The sequence below is a fragment of the Ranitomeya variabilis genome, chromosome 4 (genome assembly GCF_051348905.1).
Source record: "Ranitomeya variabilis isolate aRanVar5 chromosome 4, aRanVar5.hap1, whole genome shotgun sequence".
NCBI classification, from domain to species: domain Eukaryota; kingdom Metazoa; phylum Chordata; class Amphibia; order Anura; family Dendrobatidae; genus Ranitomeya; species Ranitomeya variabilis.
Genome location: NC_135235.1, coordinates 225,657,791 through 225,674,832, shown reverse-complemented (window position 1 = coordinate 225,674,832; position 17,042 = coordinate 225,657,791). Strand labels below are relative to the sequence as shown.

Here is a 17,042-nt window from a genome sequence, read left to right as displayed (position 1 = left end):
GGTTCAGGTAACAGTCCAATGTATATGAGAGCCCTCGACTTTCTCTAGATTAATGAAGTTAGAGCAGCTAAGGATCAGGCATGTGCCATTTTGGACTGCTGATCATTTGATTCTGAAAGCAATAAACCACCAAAAAAGGAATCTGGCAGTGGATCACTGATAGATAGTAATGGGCGAGCATGCTCGGTACTGCTCAGTACTGGGACACCATGCTCGATTCCCCACTCGGCATGTTTGGCGGCTGATTTTCAGCCACTAAACATGCGGGGATTGAGTGCAAATTACAGTAATGACGTAGCCATGTGTTGACTACTGGCATAACAGTGAATTGCCGGCTGCATAGGATCATCGGATCCATAAAAGACCCGGTAACGCCTTGCTTGGCCATTGTACCCAGAAACAGTGCAGTAAGAGTTTCTGCTGCAGATGGGACAGTGTGTTATAGCGTTACAAAAGCTTCTTGTGCAACATTAAACTAACAGATCTTTTCAAGGCTAATTCAAATAAATGCTATTCTCTAATGATACCTCTCTTACATCCAATTAGTGTAGGATTAGCTACTGGAGTAGGGATAGTATATTAGAGGCAATTTAGCAAGGTTCATTGTGTTACAGTCCTTGGTGCTGCCACGTACAACCATAAGTCTTTTCAGGGCCAATTTAAATAGATTCTATTCTCTAATAATACTGCTCTTATCTGCAATTTGTGTAGGGTTAGCTGCTGGAGTAGGGCTTGTGTATTAGAATCATTTAGGCAAGGTTTATTGCATTACAGTCCTTGATGCTGTCATGTACAACCAAAAGTCTTCTCTGGGCCAATTTAAATAAATTATATTCTCAAATAATACCTTTCTTTTCTGGAATTTGTGTAGGCTTAGCTGCCAGAGCAGGATTTGTGTAATAGAATCATTTTGGCAGGGTTCATTGCGTTACAATCCTTGGTGCTGCAACGTACAATCAAGTCTTTTCAGGGTCAATTTATATAGATTCTATCATCTAATAATACCAATTTTATCTCAATTTGTGTAGGGTTAGCTGGTGAAGTAGTGATAGCATGTTAGAGGCATTTAGGTAGGGTTAATTGCGTTATAATCATTGGTCCTGCCATGTACAACAAAAGTCCTTTCAGGGCCAATTTAAATACATTCTATTCTCTAATAATACCGCCATTATCTGCAATTCATGTAGAGATAGAGAGATAGTGTATTAGAAGCAGGGCAGGGTTCATTGTTTTACAGTCCTTGGTGCTGCCACGTACAACCAACCAACTTTCATAATCTAAAATGTGCAAGGCATGGAGTAAGGGACAAGGAAGTGGACCTGATGCTGATGGTGCACACAGAGGCTGAGGCCATTGGAAAGATGAAACTGTGCCTGCCACAGGAGCAAAAGAAACATGCTCATCCACAAGACCTAGCTTCCTGTCCTAATTTGCAGGGCTGCGTAGGACACCACTCAGTTGGATTGCAGATATTACTTCCAGTCTGTTGCACAGCATCAGCCTGTCTCTGACACTTTCAGTATCACTAGCCAAGAGTCTGGAAAACATAATTCTCAGCCTGATCCTCCTTCCTCCCACCATGTCGAGTACAATGAGACAAGTGATCCCACACTTGGGCACTCCTAGGAGCTCTTCACATTTCCATTTATTGATTCTGGTTTCTGGCACTGCACGTTTCAAAAGGGAAATGAGGACATGATGTGTAGTGATGCCTAAATATTTGAGCAGCAATGGTCATAAAAAGGCATTGTTGGAGAATGGCAATTAGTGTCTCAGTAGGTAGATGATGATGAGACACAGTTCCCAACAAGTCAAGTTAAGTCAACAAGTCAGGAGGATGATCAGAGGGAGGAAATGGAAGATGAGATGGTGGACGACGAAGTCACTGATCCAACCTGGCAAGGTGGCATGCACAGCAAGCACAGCAGCTCAGAGGGGGATGGATCCCCTGTACCGCAATAGCCAGGAAGAGGCAATGGGTGGCCAGAAGGAGAAGGAGGCTGTGATGCTTGTCACTACTTACGGACAAGCCGAGAGACTGGGAAATCAAAAAGTCCAAGGTCAGAAGCCAGAAGGGTACATCAAAGACAAAGAGGTAAAACAAAAGGATAGTCAGCTCACAGTTCAGGAGTAAAAAACTAGGAGGGTACATCATAAACAGAGAAATGAGACAAAAGAATAGTCAGGTCATAGCCCAGAAGTCCAATTACCATTAAGACAGTCAAGCAGATGGTCAGAACAAGCTCCAAGGTCTGTCAGGAGATCAGAGCACAGATCAACAAGGAAAACATACACCAGTGAGCATGTAGTTACAATTGGTGGTAGCTTAGGGTAGAGGGCTGGCTAAATAGCCAGGTAATTGCCTGAACAGGAGACACCTGGATGAAGTTCAAGCAACACCCAAACTCAAATTGGACAGCTAAACTGTCAATCAAGACACTGATAGATCAGCATGCCACAGCATCCGATTGGGCAACTGAGCTGTCCATCAAATACCCAGTCAAAGGGCTAGGTGTTCCCCAGTTTGGTGATTTTTTACAGAAATCGCCGAAGACAAGAAAATGCTCATTTTCAACCTGTGCTGTACCAAGCTCAGCAGGGGCTTGACTACTACCAGCCTGCTCACTACCATTATGCTTAGGCACATATCCTCCAAGCACCCAACTAGGTGGGCTGAACTTCCGGGTCAACAATCAGTGTCTGTGGGTGACCGCACTGCCTATTCCTCTGTGCTACATGCTTGCCAATCAGCTGCCCATGATGCAGGCGCAGATGCTTCTTGCCCTGCACTTGTCATTGCACATTCATAAGCACCATCGCGAACCCCATCTCTTCCTTGTCCCAGCATGGCTTTCAGCTGCCCCTTACCCTAGACATTGGATCGCAAGTGTAAATACCCGATAAGCCACCCTTCCACTCCACAGGTCTAAACTCTAAATGATTACATTTTTAAACTGCTTGTACTAGAATTTTTGCCATTTAGGCTTGTGGACACTGAAGTTTTCCACAACTTAATGGTGGTAGTTGTTCCTCAGTACGCAGTCGCCAGTCACCACTATTTTTTCTGGAAAGTGGTCCCCACTTTACACCAGGATGTGTCCCATAACATCATCCATGACTTGATCAATGCAGTTACTGGGAAGGTCTGCTTAACAACCAACATGGGTACCAGTGCTTTTGGCAATGGATGCTACATTTCCATGGCAACACACTCGGTGAACCTGGTGAAGGCCATGACAGAGTTAAATCCTGGGATGTACACACGCAACTGATGTCTAGAACTGCATGCTCAACTTTCATAACCATTTCCTCTCCTCCTATGCCAGTTCCTGCACCCCCTTCTCATCCTCCATCTTATCCTTATCATCCATATCAGTCGAAAGCTGGAAGCGCTGCAGCACTGCCTCAATGAAGCGACAACAAGCTCTGCTAAAACTCATATGTTTAGGTGACAAACTGCACACAGAGTTGGTGAAAGGTCTAACAGACCAGTCAGATCTGTGGCTTTCACTGTTGAACCTACAACCAGGCATGGTTGTGTGTGATAATGGCTGTAACCTGGTGGTGACTCTGAAGCATGACAACCTTGCACACTTACTATGCCTGGCCCACATGCTCAACTTAGTGGTTCAGCGCTTTCTGATAACATATCCAGATTTGCCTGAGCTACTTGTGAAGGTACAATGCATATGCACCAATTTCTGCACATCACCTACAGCTGCTGCCAATCTGGCAGTGTTGGATTGCAACCTACTCTCGCACTGTGTCTCAAAATAACATTTGTTTGCAAGGCTTTATGAATAGAGAAGGACAATAGTTGAATACCAGCTACAACATGCCGTGGGTATTCTGTTCAGCTTCTGCGCATAACAACTGACGAGGGGCCAGGGATGTTTGACATCTGTGCGGTTCACCAAAACTTTGAGGAATCAACCAAGATGGTGAGCAGTGATAATGACATAATCAGCATCACTATCCCAATTCTGTGTCTACTGAAATGCTCACTTCTCAAAATGAAATAGGAAGCTTTACATGCATACCAGGTGGCGAAGGAGGAAGAAAGTGCACAGAGAGATACTACCCACCACAGCATTATTTCATCTTCTCAAATACAAAAAGACTGACCATCATTTCTAAACAAAATATTGATCTGAACAGGTGCATACTAAGAGTAACCATCTCCATACATAACTAACACATAATGTTGCACTCTGTAAAGCTATAGCATGTAAACATGACATTTATAAACTTTGAATTGCATTACTGCAATTACTTAGCACATGATTTGACCTATTCATACATGCCCAGCAGCCACTGCAAGGTGATCTTCTTTTGCTGGGAACCTATCCTAATGTGATTCCTATCCAGGGTTGATAGATTACATTTACTTGTATATAAGTCAGTAGGATCCTGCTGTGATTAAAACCGCCACAGGCAATCCTCCTCATCCTTCTCTGCCTTATCTACAGGGTCATCATTAACCCCTTTCTGACCTCGGACGGGATAGTACGTCCGAGGTCAGAAGCCCCGCTTTGATGCAGGGCTCCGCGGTGAAATCGTGATTCACCCGCCGCTATTAACAAGTTAAATGCCGCTGTCAAACGCAGACAGCGGCATTTAACTACCGCATCCGGCCGGGCGGCCGGATATGACATCATCGCCGACCCCATCACATGATCGGAGGTCGGCGATGCTTCTAAATGGTAACCATAGAGGTCTTTGAGACCTCTATGGTTACTGATCTCCGGCAGCTGTGAGCGCCACCCTGTGGTCGGCGCTCACAGCACACCTAATTTTCTGCTACATAGCAGCGATCTGATGATCGCTGTTATGTAGCAGAGCCGATCGTGCTGTGCCTGCTTCTAGCCTCCCATGGAGGCTATTGAAGCATGGCAAAAGTAAAAAAAAAGTAAAAAAAAAATGTGAAAAAAAAAAATATATATAAAAGTTTAAATCACCCCCCTTTCGCCCCAATCAAAATAAATCAATAATAAAAAAATCAAACCTACACATATTTGGTATTGCCGCATTCAGAATCGCCCAATCTATCAATGAAAAAAAGCATTAACCTGATCGCTAAACGGCGTAACGAGAAAAAAAATCGAAACGCCAGAATTACGTTTTTTTTGGTCGCAGCGACATTGCATTAAAATGCAATAACGGGCGATCAAAGAACGTATCTGCACCAAAATGCTATCATTAAAAACGCCAGCTCGGCACGCAAAAAATAAGCCCTCACCTCACCCCAGATCACGAAAAATGGAGGCGCTACGAGTATCGAAAATGTATTTATTTTTTTTTGCAAAGTTTGGAATTTTTTTTCACCACTTAGGTGAAAAATAACCTAGTCATGTTAGGTGTCTATGAACTCGTAGTGACCTGGAGAATCATAATGGTAGGTCAGTTTCAGCATTTAGTGAACCTAGTAAAAAAGCCAAACAAAAAACAAGTGTGGGACTGCACTTTTTTTTGCAATTTCCCTGCACTTGGAATTTTTTTCCCGTTTTCTAGTACCCGACATGGTAAAACCAATGATGTCGTTCAAAAGTACAACTCATCCCGCAAAAAATAAGCCCTCACATGGCCAAATTGACGGAAAAATAAAAAAGTTATGGCTCTGGGAAGGAGGGGAGTGTAAAACGAACACGGGAAAACGGAAAATCCCATGGTCATGAAGGGGTTAAACCCTCACGCCTAATTTTTCAAGACTGCATATAATGCACTGTTATATAATTTTTAGAGGCCTACCTCTAAATTTCTCTTACATATATATAGTCATGGTCAAAAGTTTTGGCACTCGTGAAATTGTTCCAGAAAATGAAATATTTATTCCAGAAAATTGTTGCCTTTACATGTTTTTGTCCTACGCATGTTTACTTACTTTGTGTGTGTTGGAGCAACACAAAAAAAACTGAGAAAAAAAGGCAAATTGGACATAATTTCACACAAAACCACAAAAATAGGACAGACAAAATTATTGGCACTTTTTCCAAATTGTGGGTAAACAACAACTTTGTTTCAAACATGTGATACTTGTTCAAACTCATCTGCGACAGTTAACAGGATGGGCAAAATAAAAAATCATAGCTAAAACCAGATAAAAATGGTAGAAGTTGGTGCAATCTTTGCATTGTGTGTCTGTCTGTGCCACACTTAGCATGGAGAAAAGAAAGAGGAGATGAGAACTTTCTGAGGACTTGAGAAACAAAATCGTTGAACAATATCAACAATCTCAAGATTACAGGTTCATCTTCAGAGATCTTGATGTTCCTTTGTCCATCATGCACTACATAATCAAGAAGTTTACAACCCATGGCATTGTAGCTAATCTCCATTAAATGTGGTCTGCAGAGAAAAATTGATGAAAGGTTGCAACTCAGGATAATCTGTGTGGCGGATAAGCAGCCCCAATCAAGGTCCAAAGAAATTCAATCTGTCCTGCAGGCTCAGGAAACATCAGTCTCAGCGTGGACTATCCATTGACATTTGAATTAAATGAAACACTACTGAAGGAAATCAAGGAAGACCCCACTACTGACACAGAGACGTAAAAATTGATTTTTTTTAAGACTCTGTGTCAGTGTTTCAAAATGTAATTCAGTGAGCCAAAATCCTTCTGAGAAAGCATCTTGTGGACAGATGAGACAAAGATAGAGCTTTATGGTAAAGCACATCATTCCACTGTTTACCGAAAATGAAATGAGGGCTACAAATAAATAAATACAGTACCCACAGTCAAATATGGTGGAAGTTCAAAGATGTTTTGGGATTGCTTTGCTGCCTCTGGCACTGTGTGCCTTGACTGTGTGCAAGGTATTATGAAATCTGAAGCTTGCCAACGGATTTTGGGTCACAATGTAGTGCCCAGTGTCAGAAAGCTGGGTTTCTGTCCTAGGTCATGGGTCTCTCACAAGGATAATTACCCCAAACATTCTTCAAGAAGCATCCAGAAATAGATGCAAACAAAGCACTGGAGAGTTCTGAAGTGGCCAGCAATGAGTCTGAATCTCAATACCATTAAACATCTGTTTAGAGATCTTAAAATTGCTGTTGAGAGAAAGCACCTTCAAATATGAGAGACTTGGAACAGTTTCTAAAAGTAGAGTGGTCCAAAATTCTAGGTGAAAGATGTAAAAAGTTTGTTGATGGTTATACAAAGCAATTGATTCCAGTTATTTATTACAAAGGGTGCAACCAAATATTAAGTTGAGAGTGCCAACATTTTTGTCCAACTTATTTTGGGGGTTTTGAGTGAAATGATGTCCAATTTGCTTTTTTTCTCAGGAAATAAAAATTTGTATAACAAAACATGGGTCGTTTCAATAATTTTATGGATAAATTCTTCTTTTTCTGGAACAATTTCAGCCATGACTGTATGTATAAACCCAAGGGGTAAATGTTTTTCAGTCCTCGGCTTTATTGGTCTAGGAGTGCCACTCTTTCCAAATGGGAAAAAAATGTTTTCTGAGGCCCTCCTACATGTCTCTTCCAGGGTATTTCGCAGAGCCTCCTTCTAATTTTTGGCAGCCCTTGCATATAGTGCTTTGGCTTTACAGTTGAGGTGTCCCACTCCTTCTAAATGCTAGAAAATGTTTTCTGAGGTCCCCCTCTATATCTCTTCCAGGGTAAAAAAAAACCTACAATAGAAACAAAATAAACATATACCCTGCTATAAGAAAATAAGTAAAAGCAATGGTGCATATAAATAACATAGTGTACTTGGTAAACAGTGTTTTTCATCAAAAAAGCGTAAAAGTCATCTCACTAGGGTCAAGCTGTACCCACATTTGGGATGGTCCTAACATCTAGAATGAAAACCTTACCATGCATCATAGCAATGTCAGCTTGAATAAAAGCTCTTATTCACAGAGACCTTACTATGACACATGGTAATTTTTTTACTTCTTCCCCACCTTGGGGTTTTCCATTTTTGAGTTTCCATTTTTGCTCCCCTTCTTCCCAGAGCCATAATTTTTTACTTTTCCGGCAATATGGCCATGTGAGGGCTTGTTTTTTCCAGAGGGAGTTGTACATTTGAACAACACCATTGGTTTTGCCATTGGAGAATCATAATGGCAGGCAAGTTTTAGCATTTTGTGAACATGGCAAAAAAAAAATAAAGAGGAAATGCACTTATTTTTTGCAATTACACAGTACTTTGATTTTTTCCCCATTTACCAGTACAGTAATTGCTTAAAATAAGTGCATTTCCTCTTTATTTTTTTTTACCATGTTCACAAAATGCTAAAACTTGCCTGCCATTATGATTCTCCAGGTCATTACGAGTTTGAAGATACAAAACATGTCTAGGTACTGTTTAACTGAAGTGGTTAAAAAAAATCCAAAGATTCTAAAAAAAAAAGGAAAAGGGACGCCAATTTCCAAGACCTGTAGAGTCTCCATTTTCTGTGATTTTGGGGGTGAGTGAGGGCTTATTTTTCGCATGCCGAATGGACGTTTTTATTGATACAATTTTGGTATAGATACAATCTTTTTATCATCTGTTGTTGTATTTTAATTAATTGATGCAGCAACCAAAAGAACTTGGATTCATTATTTTTCTATATTGATAATTGGGAGAATGTAAAGGCGGCGATACCAAATCAGTGCATTTTTTAGGTTTTTTAAATTGTTTTATTTTAAATAGGGCAAATGGATAGTGATTTAAACTTTTATATATATATATATATATTTTTTTTTATTTTTTTTTTACTTTATTTTACTATTCACTGGCTTCAATAGTCTCCATGGGAAAAAAAAATCCATTTGAAAATGGCATCCGCTGCGCCTGCGCAGTAGCAGCTATCGGCAGTGTACATAGAGGTGATCAGATAGCTGCTACTTGTGCAGGTGCCGGCGGCTCCATCTTGCTACAGAAGAAAAAAATGTCCTCCATCAAGATGACACCTCCAGCACCTGCACAGTAGCAGCTATCGGCGATCACCAATAGCTGCTACTGCGCAGGCGCGATTTTCAAATGGATTTTTTTGAGGGGGAATATCAGGTTAACCTCAAACATATTAATTATATACACATATATACAAATTGTCTCTTCAGAGTGGAAGAGGACTAGAACTCTAGTGTCACCTATTGGAAGTAGCAATCCTAACTGTCAATGTCGACCCTTTAACGAGCCTTGTCACATGACTTAGGATAATAGCCAAACCAGAATCTCAATTTGCAGACACTGTGTTTCGGGGTACTGCCCCTCATCAGTGCAAAGTGGAGATCTAGTTTGTCTGATTGAGAGGCGTCTGACCAGGATCCAAGAAGTATTGTTTCTCCTTGCAGAGAGTGACATGATAAGCATGTCGAGGTGAGGAGACTTAGGCTATTATCCTAAGTCATGTGACAAGGCTCGTTAAAGGGTCGACATTGACTGTTAGGATTGCTACTTCCAATAGGTGTTACTAGAGTTCTAGTCCTCTTCCTCTCTGAAGAGACAATTTGCATATTTCCCAGAGGAGCATTGCAGCTTTAGTCTCCTCGCCTCGACATGCTTATCATGCCACTCTCCGCAAGGAGAAACAATACTTCTTGGATCCCATACACATATATACATATGCGATTATGCTACTGAGCAGGTGCCATGGCAAAAGGTTTTTTTCCAATATGTATAAGTAATATTCATTATGTAAATTAGGGGGCAGGTCAGTGATGGACCAATGACCTGTCAGCAGGCTGCATTATGAATATCTAATCAGAGTACCACATGAAGACCCCCCACAGGCCGCCCCGAAGCACGAGAATCTCATTGACACAAAACTGAGAATAAAGATTAAACAACAACCACAATACGGATTTCATCACCAGGTATCAGTATATACACTCACCGGCCACTTTATTAGGTACACCATGCTAGTAACGGGTTGGACCCCTTTTGCCTTCAGAACTGCCTCAATTCTTCGTGGCATAGATTCAACAAGGTGCTGGAAGCATTCCTCAGAGATTTTGGTCCATATTGATATGATGGCATCACACAGTTGCCGCAGATTTGTCGGCTGCACATCCCAAAGATGCTCCATACAAGGCAGGATGGATCCATGCTTTCATGTTGTTTACGCCAAATTCTGACCCTACCATCCGAATGTCGCAGCAGAAATCGAGACTCATCAGACCAAGCAACGTTTTTCCAATCTTCTACTGTCCAATTTCGATGAGCTTGTGCAAATTGTAGCCTCAGTTTCCTGTTCTTAGCTGAAAGGAGTGGTACCCGGTGTGGTCTTCTGCTGCTGTAGCCCATCTGCCTCAAAGTTCGATGCACTGTGCGTTCAGAGATGCTCTTAGGCCTACCTTGGTTATAACGGGTGGCGATTGGAGTCACTGTTGCCTTTCTATCAGCTCGAACCAGTCTGCCCATTCTCCTCTGACCTCTGGCATCAACAAGGCATTTCCGCCCACAGAACTGCCGCTCACTGGATTTTTTTTCTTTTTCGGGCCATTCTCTGTAAACCTTAGAGATGGTTGTGCGTGAAAATCCCAGTAGATCAGCAGTTTCTGAAATACTCAGACCAGCCCTTCTGGCACCAACAACCATGCCACGTTCAAAGGCACTCAAATCACCTTTCTTCCCCATACTGATGCTCGGTTTGAACTGCAGGAGATTGTCTTGACCATGTCTACATGCCTAAATGCACTGAGTTGCCGCCATGTGATTGGCTGATTAGAAATTAAGTGTTAACAAGAAGTTGGACAGGTGTACCTAATAAAGTGGCCAGTGAGTGTACATGTGATCAGTATAATGGCACCGACCTGACACTGTCTGTAGGTTACTGTGCACAATCCTGCTGACAGGGGCACTTTATCATGTTAATCGCTGTTTGGGGCACATGTCAGCTCATTAAATCAGCTGACATGTGCCAGAAAGTTGCAACGAGCCCCCAGTTAGCAGGGGGAAGTGACTTTAGATGTGCCTACACGTCTAAGGTCGGAAAGGGGTAAACACTAGAGGTTAGGACCATCCCCAATTTGGGTACAGCTGGACGCTGATGGGATGGCTTTTGCGCTTTTTTTTTAAATTTTTAAAAGCGGTTTAAGTGGCCAATGCTATTTATATGCAAAATTGCTTTTACTTACCTGTATTCACTTACAGGAAGTTTTTGCTTTGTTCCATCTTGTTGTATTTCTTGTTGTCAAATCTCAATATCATCTGATGGAAATGAGTGTTCCTTCTGGTCACATACATCTCTTCCACATTCCATAAGTCCATGATATCATCTTGCGTTGACAGATTATGTCCCTTTGAACAATCTTTTTTACAAATTAAAACTCACAATCTGTTAACAATTGTAGTCCCTCCTAATATTTGGCAGTCCTTGCATTTAGCGGAAAGGCATTATGAGTCTAGGAGTCAAACTACCTAACAATTTTAACAGTATGTGTATGAGGCCCTCCATTATGTCTAATACAGGATGTATCGGAGTCCCTCTTCCTTTGTAAGTTTCAGAGTCCCTCCTTAATAAATTAAACAGGATGTTAAAATTACGTTTTCTGCTAATGTTTTTCTTTACCATTGAAAACAACAAGAGAATGCAAAAACAAAGCAAACACACTATGTGTGAACATAACCAAAGGGGTGGAGGAGGCGATATATTTTTCTCTTTTTTTAATTTTGTCCTATATACAAGTCATTCTACTCTGCGGGAAAGAATGTCCAATAAAACCCACATTTTTGTGTATTAATAATCATTAGATCTGATTGAAGTATATTTTATCTGCCTTAAAATAGAGCTCAGTGCTTAAAACTTTCCTGCCATACATGCTAATTGTACCATGTAAACAATATCTGAAAGAGAAATATATTATAGAAGATGAAATGTTACTTTTAGGCCGGGGTCTCACTTGCAGCTGCAATGCGAGAAACTCGAGCCTCAATACCCAGCACTACCGCCGGTGGTTCAGACCGGAGCTTTCAGCTGCATAGAAATACAGTCATATGAAAAAGTTTGGGCACCCCTATTAATCTTAAGCTTAATGTTTTATAAAAATAGTTTTTTTTGCAACAGCTATTTCAGTTTCATATATCTAATAACTGTTGGACACAGTAATGTTTCTGCCTTGAAATGAGGTTTATTGTACTAACAGAAAATGTGCAATCTGCATTCACACAAAATTTGACAGGTGCATAAGTATGGGCACCCTTATCATTTTCTTGTTTTAAATACTCCTACCTACTTTTTACTGACTTACTAAAGCACTTTTTTTGGTTTTGTAACCTCATTGAGCTTTGAACTTCATAGCTAGGTGTATGCAATCATGAGAAAAGCTACTTAAAGTGGCCACTTGCAAGTTGTTCTCCTATTTGAATCTCCTCTGAAGAGTGGCATCATGGGCTCCTCATAACAACTGTCAAATGATCTGAAAACAAAGATTATTCAACATAGTTGTTCAGGGGAAGGATACAAAAAGCTGTCTCAGAGATTTAACCTGTCAATTTCCACTGTGAGGAACATAGTAAGGAAATGGAAGAACACAGGTACAGTTCTTGTTAAGGCCAGAAGTGGCAGGCCAAGAAAAACATCAGAAAGGCAGAGAAGAAGAATGGTGAGATCAGTCAAGGACAATCCTCAGACCATCTCCAGAGAGCTGCAGCATCAACTTGCTGCAGATGGTGTCACTGTGCATCGGTCAACTATACAACGCACTGTTTTTTTGCCGCCATGCATAACGCTTTGTTGTATTACCAAACAACTCAATCTTGGTTTCATGAGTCCACAAGACCTTCTTCCAAAAAGAAATTGGCTTCTCCAAATGTGCTTTTGCATACCTCAGCCGACTCTGTTTGTGGCGTGCTTGCAGAAACGGCTTCTTTCGCATCACTCTCCCATACAGCTTCTCCTTGTGCAAAGTGCGTTGTATAGTTGACCGATGCACAGTGACACCATCTGCAGCAAGTTGATGCTGCAGCTCTCTGGAGGTGGTCTGAGGATTGTCCTTGACTGATCTCACCATTCTTCTTCTCTGCCTTTCTGATGTTTTTCTTGGCCTGCCACTTCTGGCCTTAACAAGAACTGTACCTGTGTTCTTCCATTTCCTTACTATGTTCCTCACAGTGGAAATTGACAGGTTAAACCTCTGAGACAGCTTTTTGTATTCTTCCCCTGAACAACTATGTTGAATAATCTTTGTTTTCAGATCATTTGACAGTTGTTTTGAGGAGCCCATGATGCCACTCTTCGGAGGAGATTCAACCAGGAGAACAACTTGCAAGTGGCCACTTTAAGTAGCTTTTCTCATGATTGCATACACCTAGCTATGAAGTTCAAAGCTCAATGAGGTTACAAAACCAAAAAAAGTGCTTTAGTAAGTCAGTAAAAAGTAGGTAGGAGTATTTAAAACAAGAAAATGATAAGGGTGCCCATACTTATGCACCTGTCAACTTTTGTTTGAATGCAGATTGCACATTTTCTGTTAGTACAATAAACCTCATTTCAAGGCAGAAACATTACTGTGTCCAACAGTTATTAGATATATGAAACTGAAATAGCTGTTGCAAAAAAAACAATTTTTATAAAACATTAAGCTTAAGATTAATAGGGGTGCCCAAACTTTTTCATATGACTGTACATGCAGCCGCGCACTCCGGTCCCAAGTGCCAGGTATTGAGCGAGAGACTTGCGCGAGTTTCTCGCATTACAGCTGCAAGTGTGACCCGGCCTTAGAATTATTTTAACAGATGAGGAAGAGTAGAGAACCTGTTTCTGTATACGTCAAAATCAGATCTTATCTGTAACAATAACCTGATTGGTGAAAAACTTTTCACCTTTAGAGTAAAGTTTCAGGGCAGCTGTATCCTCTTATTTTCTGATACATAACAATAACTTATGGGAACTGATTTTCTGCCTCTTTGATGTATTAAATATACTTTCAAATGCATAAAGATAATTTATTGTAGTGAAATGACGGCGGAAATAGGCATCAGCCAAAGTTATAAAATATGTAAGCAAGTTGAAAATGTGACTTTCATCGTATTCAGTTACCTATAATACGTACATTTGATGTTCAGAGTTCCTGATTCGTGAAAACTTTGTCCATTATGATATGTAGCCGTGCACCGTACGGGAGTCCCATCATCCACATATGAAGCAATATACGTAAGACTTGATTGTTCGCTCCAGGAGCCATCAGAAATCTCTGACTGATTTTGAATTTGACCCGGCTTGTTCCATTGTAGAGAAGGCGGACTGGAGCGGCACGTGTGATCTACACTACATAGTATAGTAGTGGGTTCTCCTTCAGTCAAACGGTTAGACAAATCAAGCCGAACATCGGCTTCATCTGTGGAAATTTATTTTAGAAGTCAGACATTATTGATCATTGTTATTACCTAATTAGAAAATGTGCATCATACTACAAGAATTTCGCTCCTGGCCAGCTAATCAAAGACTTGTAGATGCAGTCAAGTGGGAGGTGGTTATCATGACTCCAATACAGTGGCCAAAAGACCACTAACCTGGATATTGGACTCGACCCTGTAAATCCATTTGCAGCAATTCTACTAGAAATGTTAAAGCATTTAGTTTACTCTAGGTATTCATTTACTAGGAAGAGGCCATGTTCTTTTGGTTTCTGTCTGGCTGGATATATCTCCACACCATTAGAGGAAATGTATACAGAATCATATAGACTGCACTTTCCTACTGAAAAAGGGCTATATAGTATATATGAAATATGCACCTGTAAAAATTGCTATGAAAAAAAGTAAGGTTCTTAGCGCATAGATTGGCCAATATATGTGTGCCCAATTGCCATATCAAGTTGTCCTTCGAAAATTGGCTCCCTATCCTGTAATGTCACCTCTCTCAGGCAAAAAAGATTACAATGGACCATGGGTCCATTCCTGCCCCAGAAATTGCAGGCTTTTTTGAGCAGTTCGGTGTCTTATACAGTATTTATCAGGGTGAGGTTCCCAGCAGCAGAAGAGTATAGATGTAAAACACATTTGACAGTCAGGACATGTCTGCTGTCCATTAGTAAAACTGTAGTGCCAGTAATAGCACGAAAGAGAACATGGTGGACAGGGAGGAGACGTTCGTCTCTGTAGGACCAGCACTAATGGCCCAACAAGCAGCAGCACACTCCAGATAGAACATGGTGGGCAGGGAGGAAAAGTCTGTCTGTGTAGGACCAGCACTAACGGCCCAACAAGTAGCAGCACAGTCCAGATAGAACATGATGGGTAGGGAAGAGAAGTCCATCTGTATAGGACCAGCACTAACAGCCCAACCAGCAGCAGCACCGTACAGAGAGAAAATGGTGGACAGGGAAGAGAAGTCTGTCTGTGAGGGGCCAGCACTAACAGTCCAACCAGCAGCAGCACAGTCCATATAGAACATGATGGGAAGGGAGAAGTCTGTCTGTATAGGACCAGCACTAAGATCCCAACCAGCAGCATTACTGTACAGATAGAACATGGTGGACAGGGAGGAGGCGTTTGTTTGCTTAGGACCAGCACTAACAGCCCAACCAGCAGCAGGACAGCTCAGAGAAATCATGGTGGGAAGGGAGGAGAAGTTCATCTGTGTAAGGTCAGAACTAACAGCCCAACCAACAGCAGCACAGTCAGATGGAACATGGTAGACACGTAACGGATATCGAACTGCATAGGGCCATCACTAACAGCCCAACCAGCAATAGCACAGTCCAAATAGAACATGGTGAGCAAGAAGGAGATGTCCATTTGTGTAGGGCCAACACTAACACCCCAACTAGCAGCTGCACAATACAGATAGAACATGGTGGACAGCAAGGAGATGTTCATCTGTGTAGGGCCAACATCAAGAACCCAACCAGCAGCAGCATAGTCCAGATTGAAAATGATGGACAGGGAAGAGATGTCCATCTGTGTAGAGCCAGCAATGCCAGCCCAACCAGCAGCAGCACAGTACAGACAGAACATGGTGGGCAGGGAGGAGATGTCTGTTTGTGTAGGGCCAGCACTAATGGCCCAACTAGATTCTGCACAGTCCAGATAGAACATGGTGGACAGGGAGGAGATGTCCATCTATGTAGGGCCAACACTAATAAGCTCAACTAGCAGCAGCACTGTACAGAGAAAACATAGTGGGCAGGGAGGAGATGTCCATCTGTGTAGGGCCAGCACTAACAGCTCAACCAGCAGCAGCATCATACAGAGAGAACATGGTGGGCAGAGATGAGATGTCCATCTGTGTAAGGCCAGCACTAACCGCCCAACCAGCAGCAGCACTGTACAGAGAGAAAATAGTGGGCAGGGAGGATATGTCTTTGTGAAGGGCCAGCAATAATGGCCCAACTAGCAGCAGCACAGTCCAGTTAGAACATGGTGGACAGGAAGAAATCAGTCTGTGTAGGACCAGCACTAAGAGCCCAACCAGCAGCATTACTGTACAGATAGAACATGCTGGACAGGGAGGAGGCGTTTTTCTGCTTAGGACCAGCACTAACAGCCCAACTGCAACAGGACAGTTCAGAGAAATCATGGTGGGAAGGGAGGAGAAGTTCATCTGTGTAAGGTCAGAACTAACAGCCCAACCAACAGCAGCACAGTCAGATGGAACATGGTAGACACGTAAGGAATATCGGTCTGCATAGGGCCATCACTAACAGCCCAACCAGCAATAGCACAGTCCAAATAGAACATGGTGGGCAAGAAGGAGATGTCCATCTGTGTAGGGCCAACACTAACACCCCAACTAGCAGCTGCACAATACAGATAGAACATGGTTGACAGCAAGGAGATGTTCATCTGTGTAGTGCCAACATTAAGAACCCAACCAGCAGCAGCATAGTCCAGATAGAAAATTATGGATAAGGAGGAGATGTTCATCTGTGTAGGGCCAGCAATGCCAGCCCAACCAGCAACAGCACAGTACAGACAGAACATGGTGGGCAGGGAGGAGATGTCTGTGCAGGGCCAGCACTAATGGCCCAACTAGATTCAGCACAGTCCAGATAGAACATGGTGTACAGGGAGGAGATGTTCATCTGTGTAGGACCAGCACTAACAACCCAACCAGCAGCAGGACAGTACAGATACAACATGATGGACAGGGAAGAAAAGT

General features: G+C 42.1%; 1 protein-coding gene across 2 annotated transcripts in view; it reads right to left on the bottom strand.

Moving 5' to 3' along the window:
- LOC143768704 (B-cell receptor CD22-like) overlaps positions 1–17,042 on the bottom strand; it is a 44,639-nt gene that overhangs the window by 21,146 nt on the left and 6,451 nt on the right. For both annotated transcript variants that reach the window (XM_077257357.1, XM_077257356.1), the window contains exon 4: positions 13,993–14,277. In XM_077257357.1, coding sequence (XP_077113472.1) covers positions 13,993–14,277 — 285 coding nt within the window. The remainder of the gene's footprint in view (positions 1–13,992; positions 14,278–17,042) is intronic.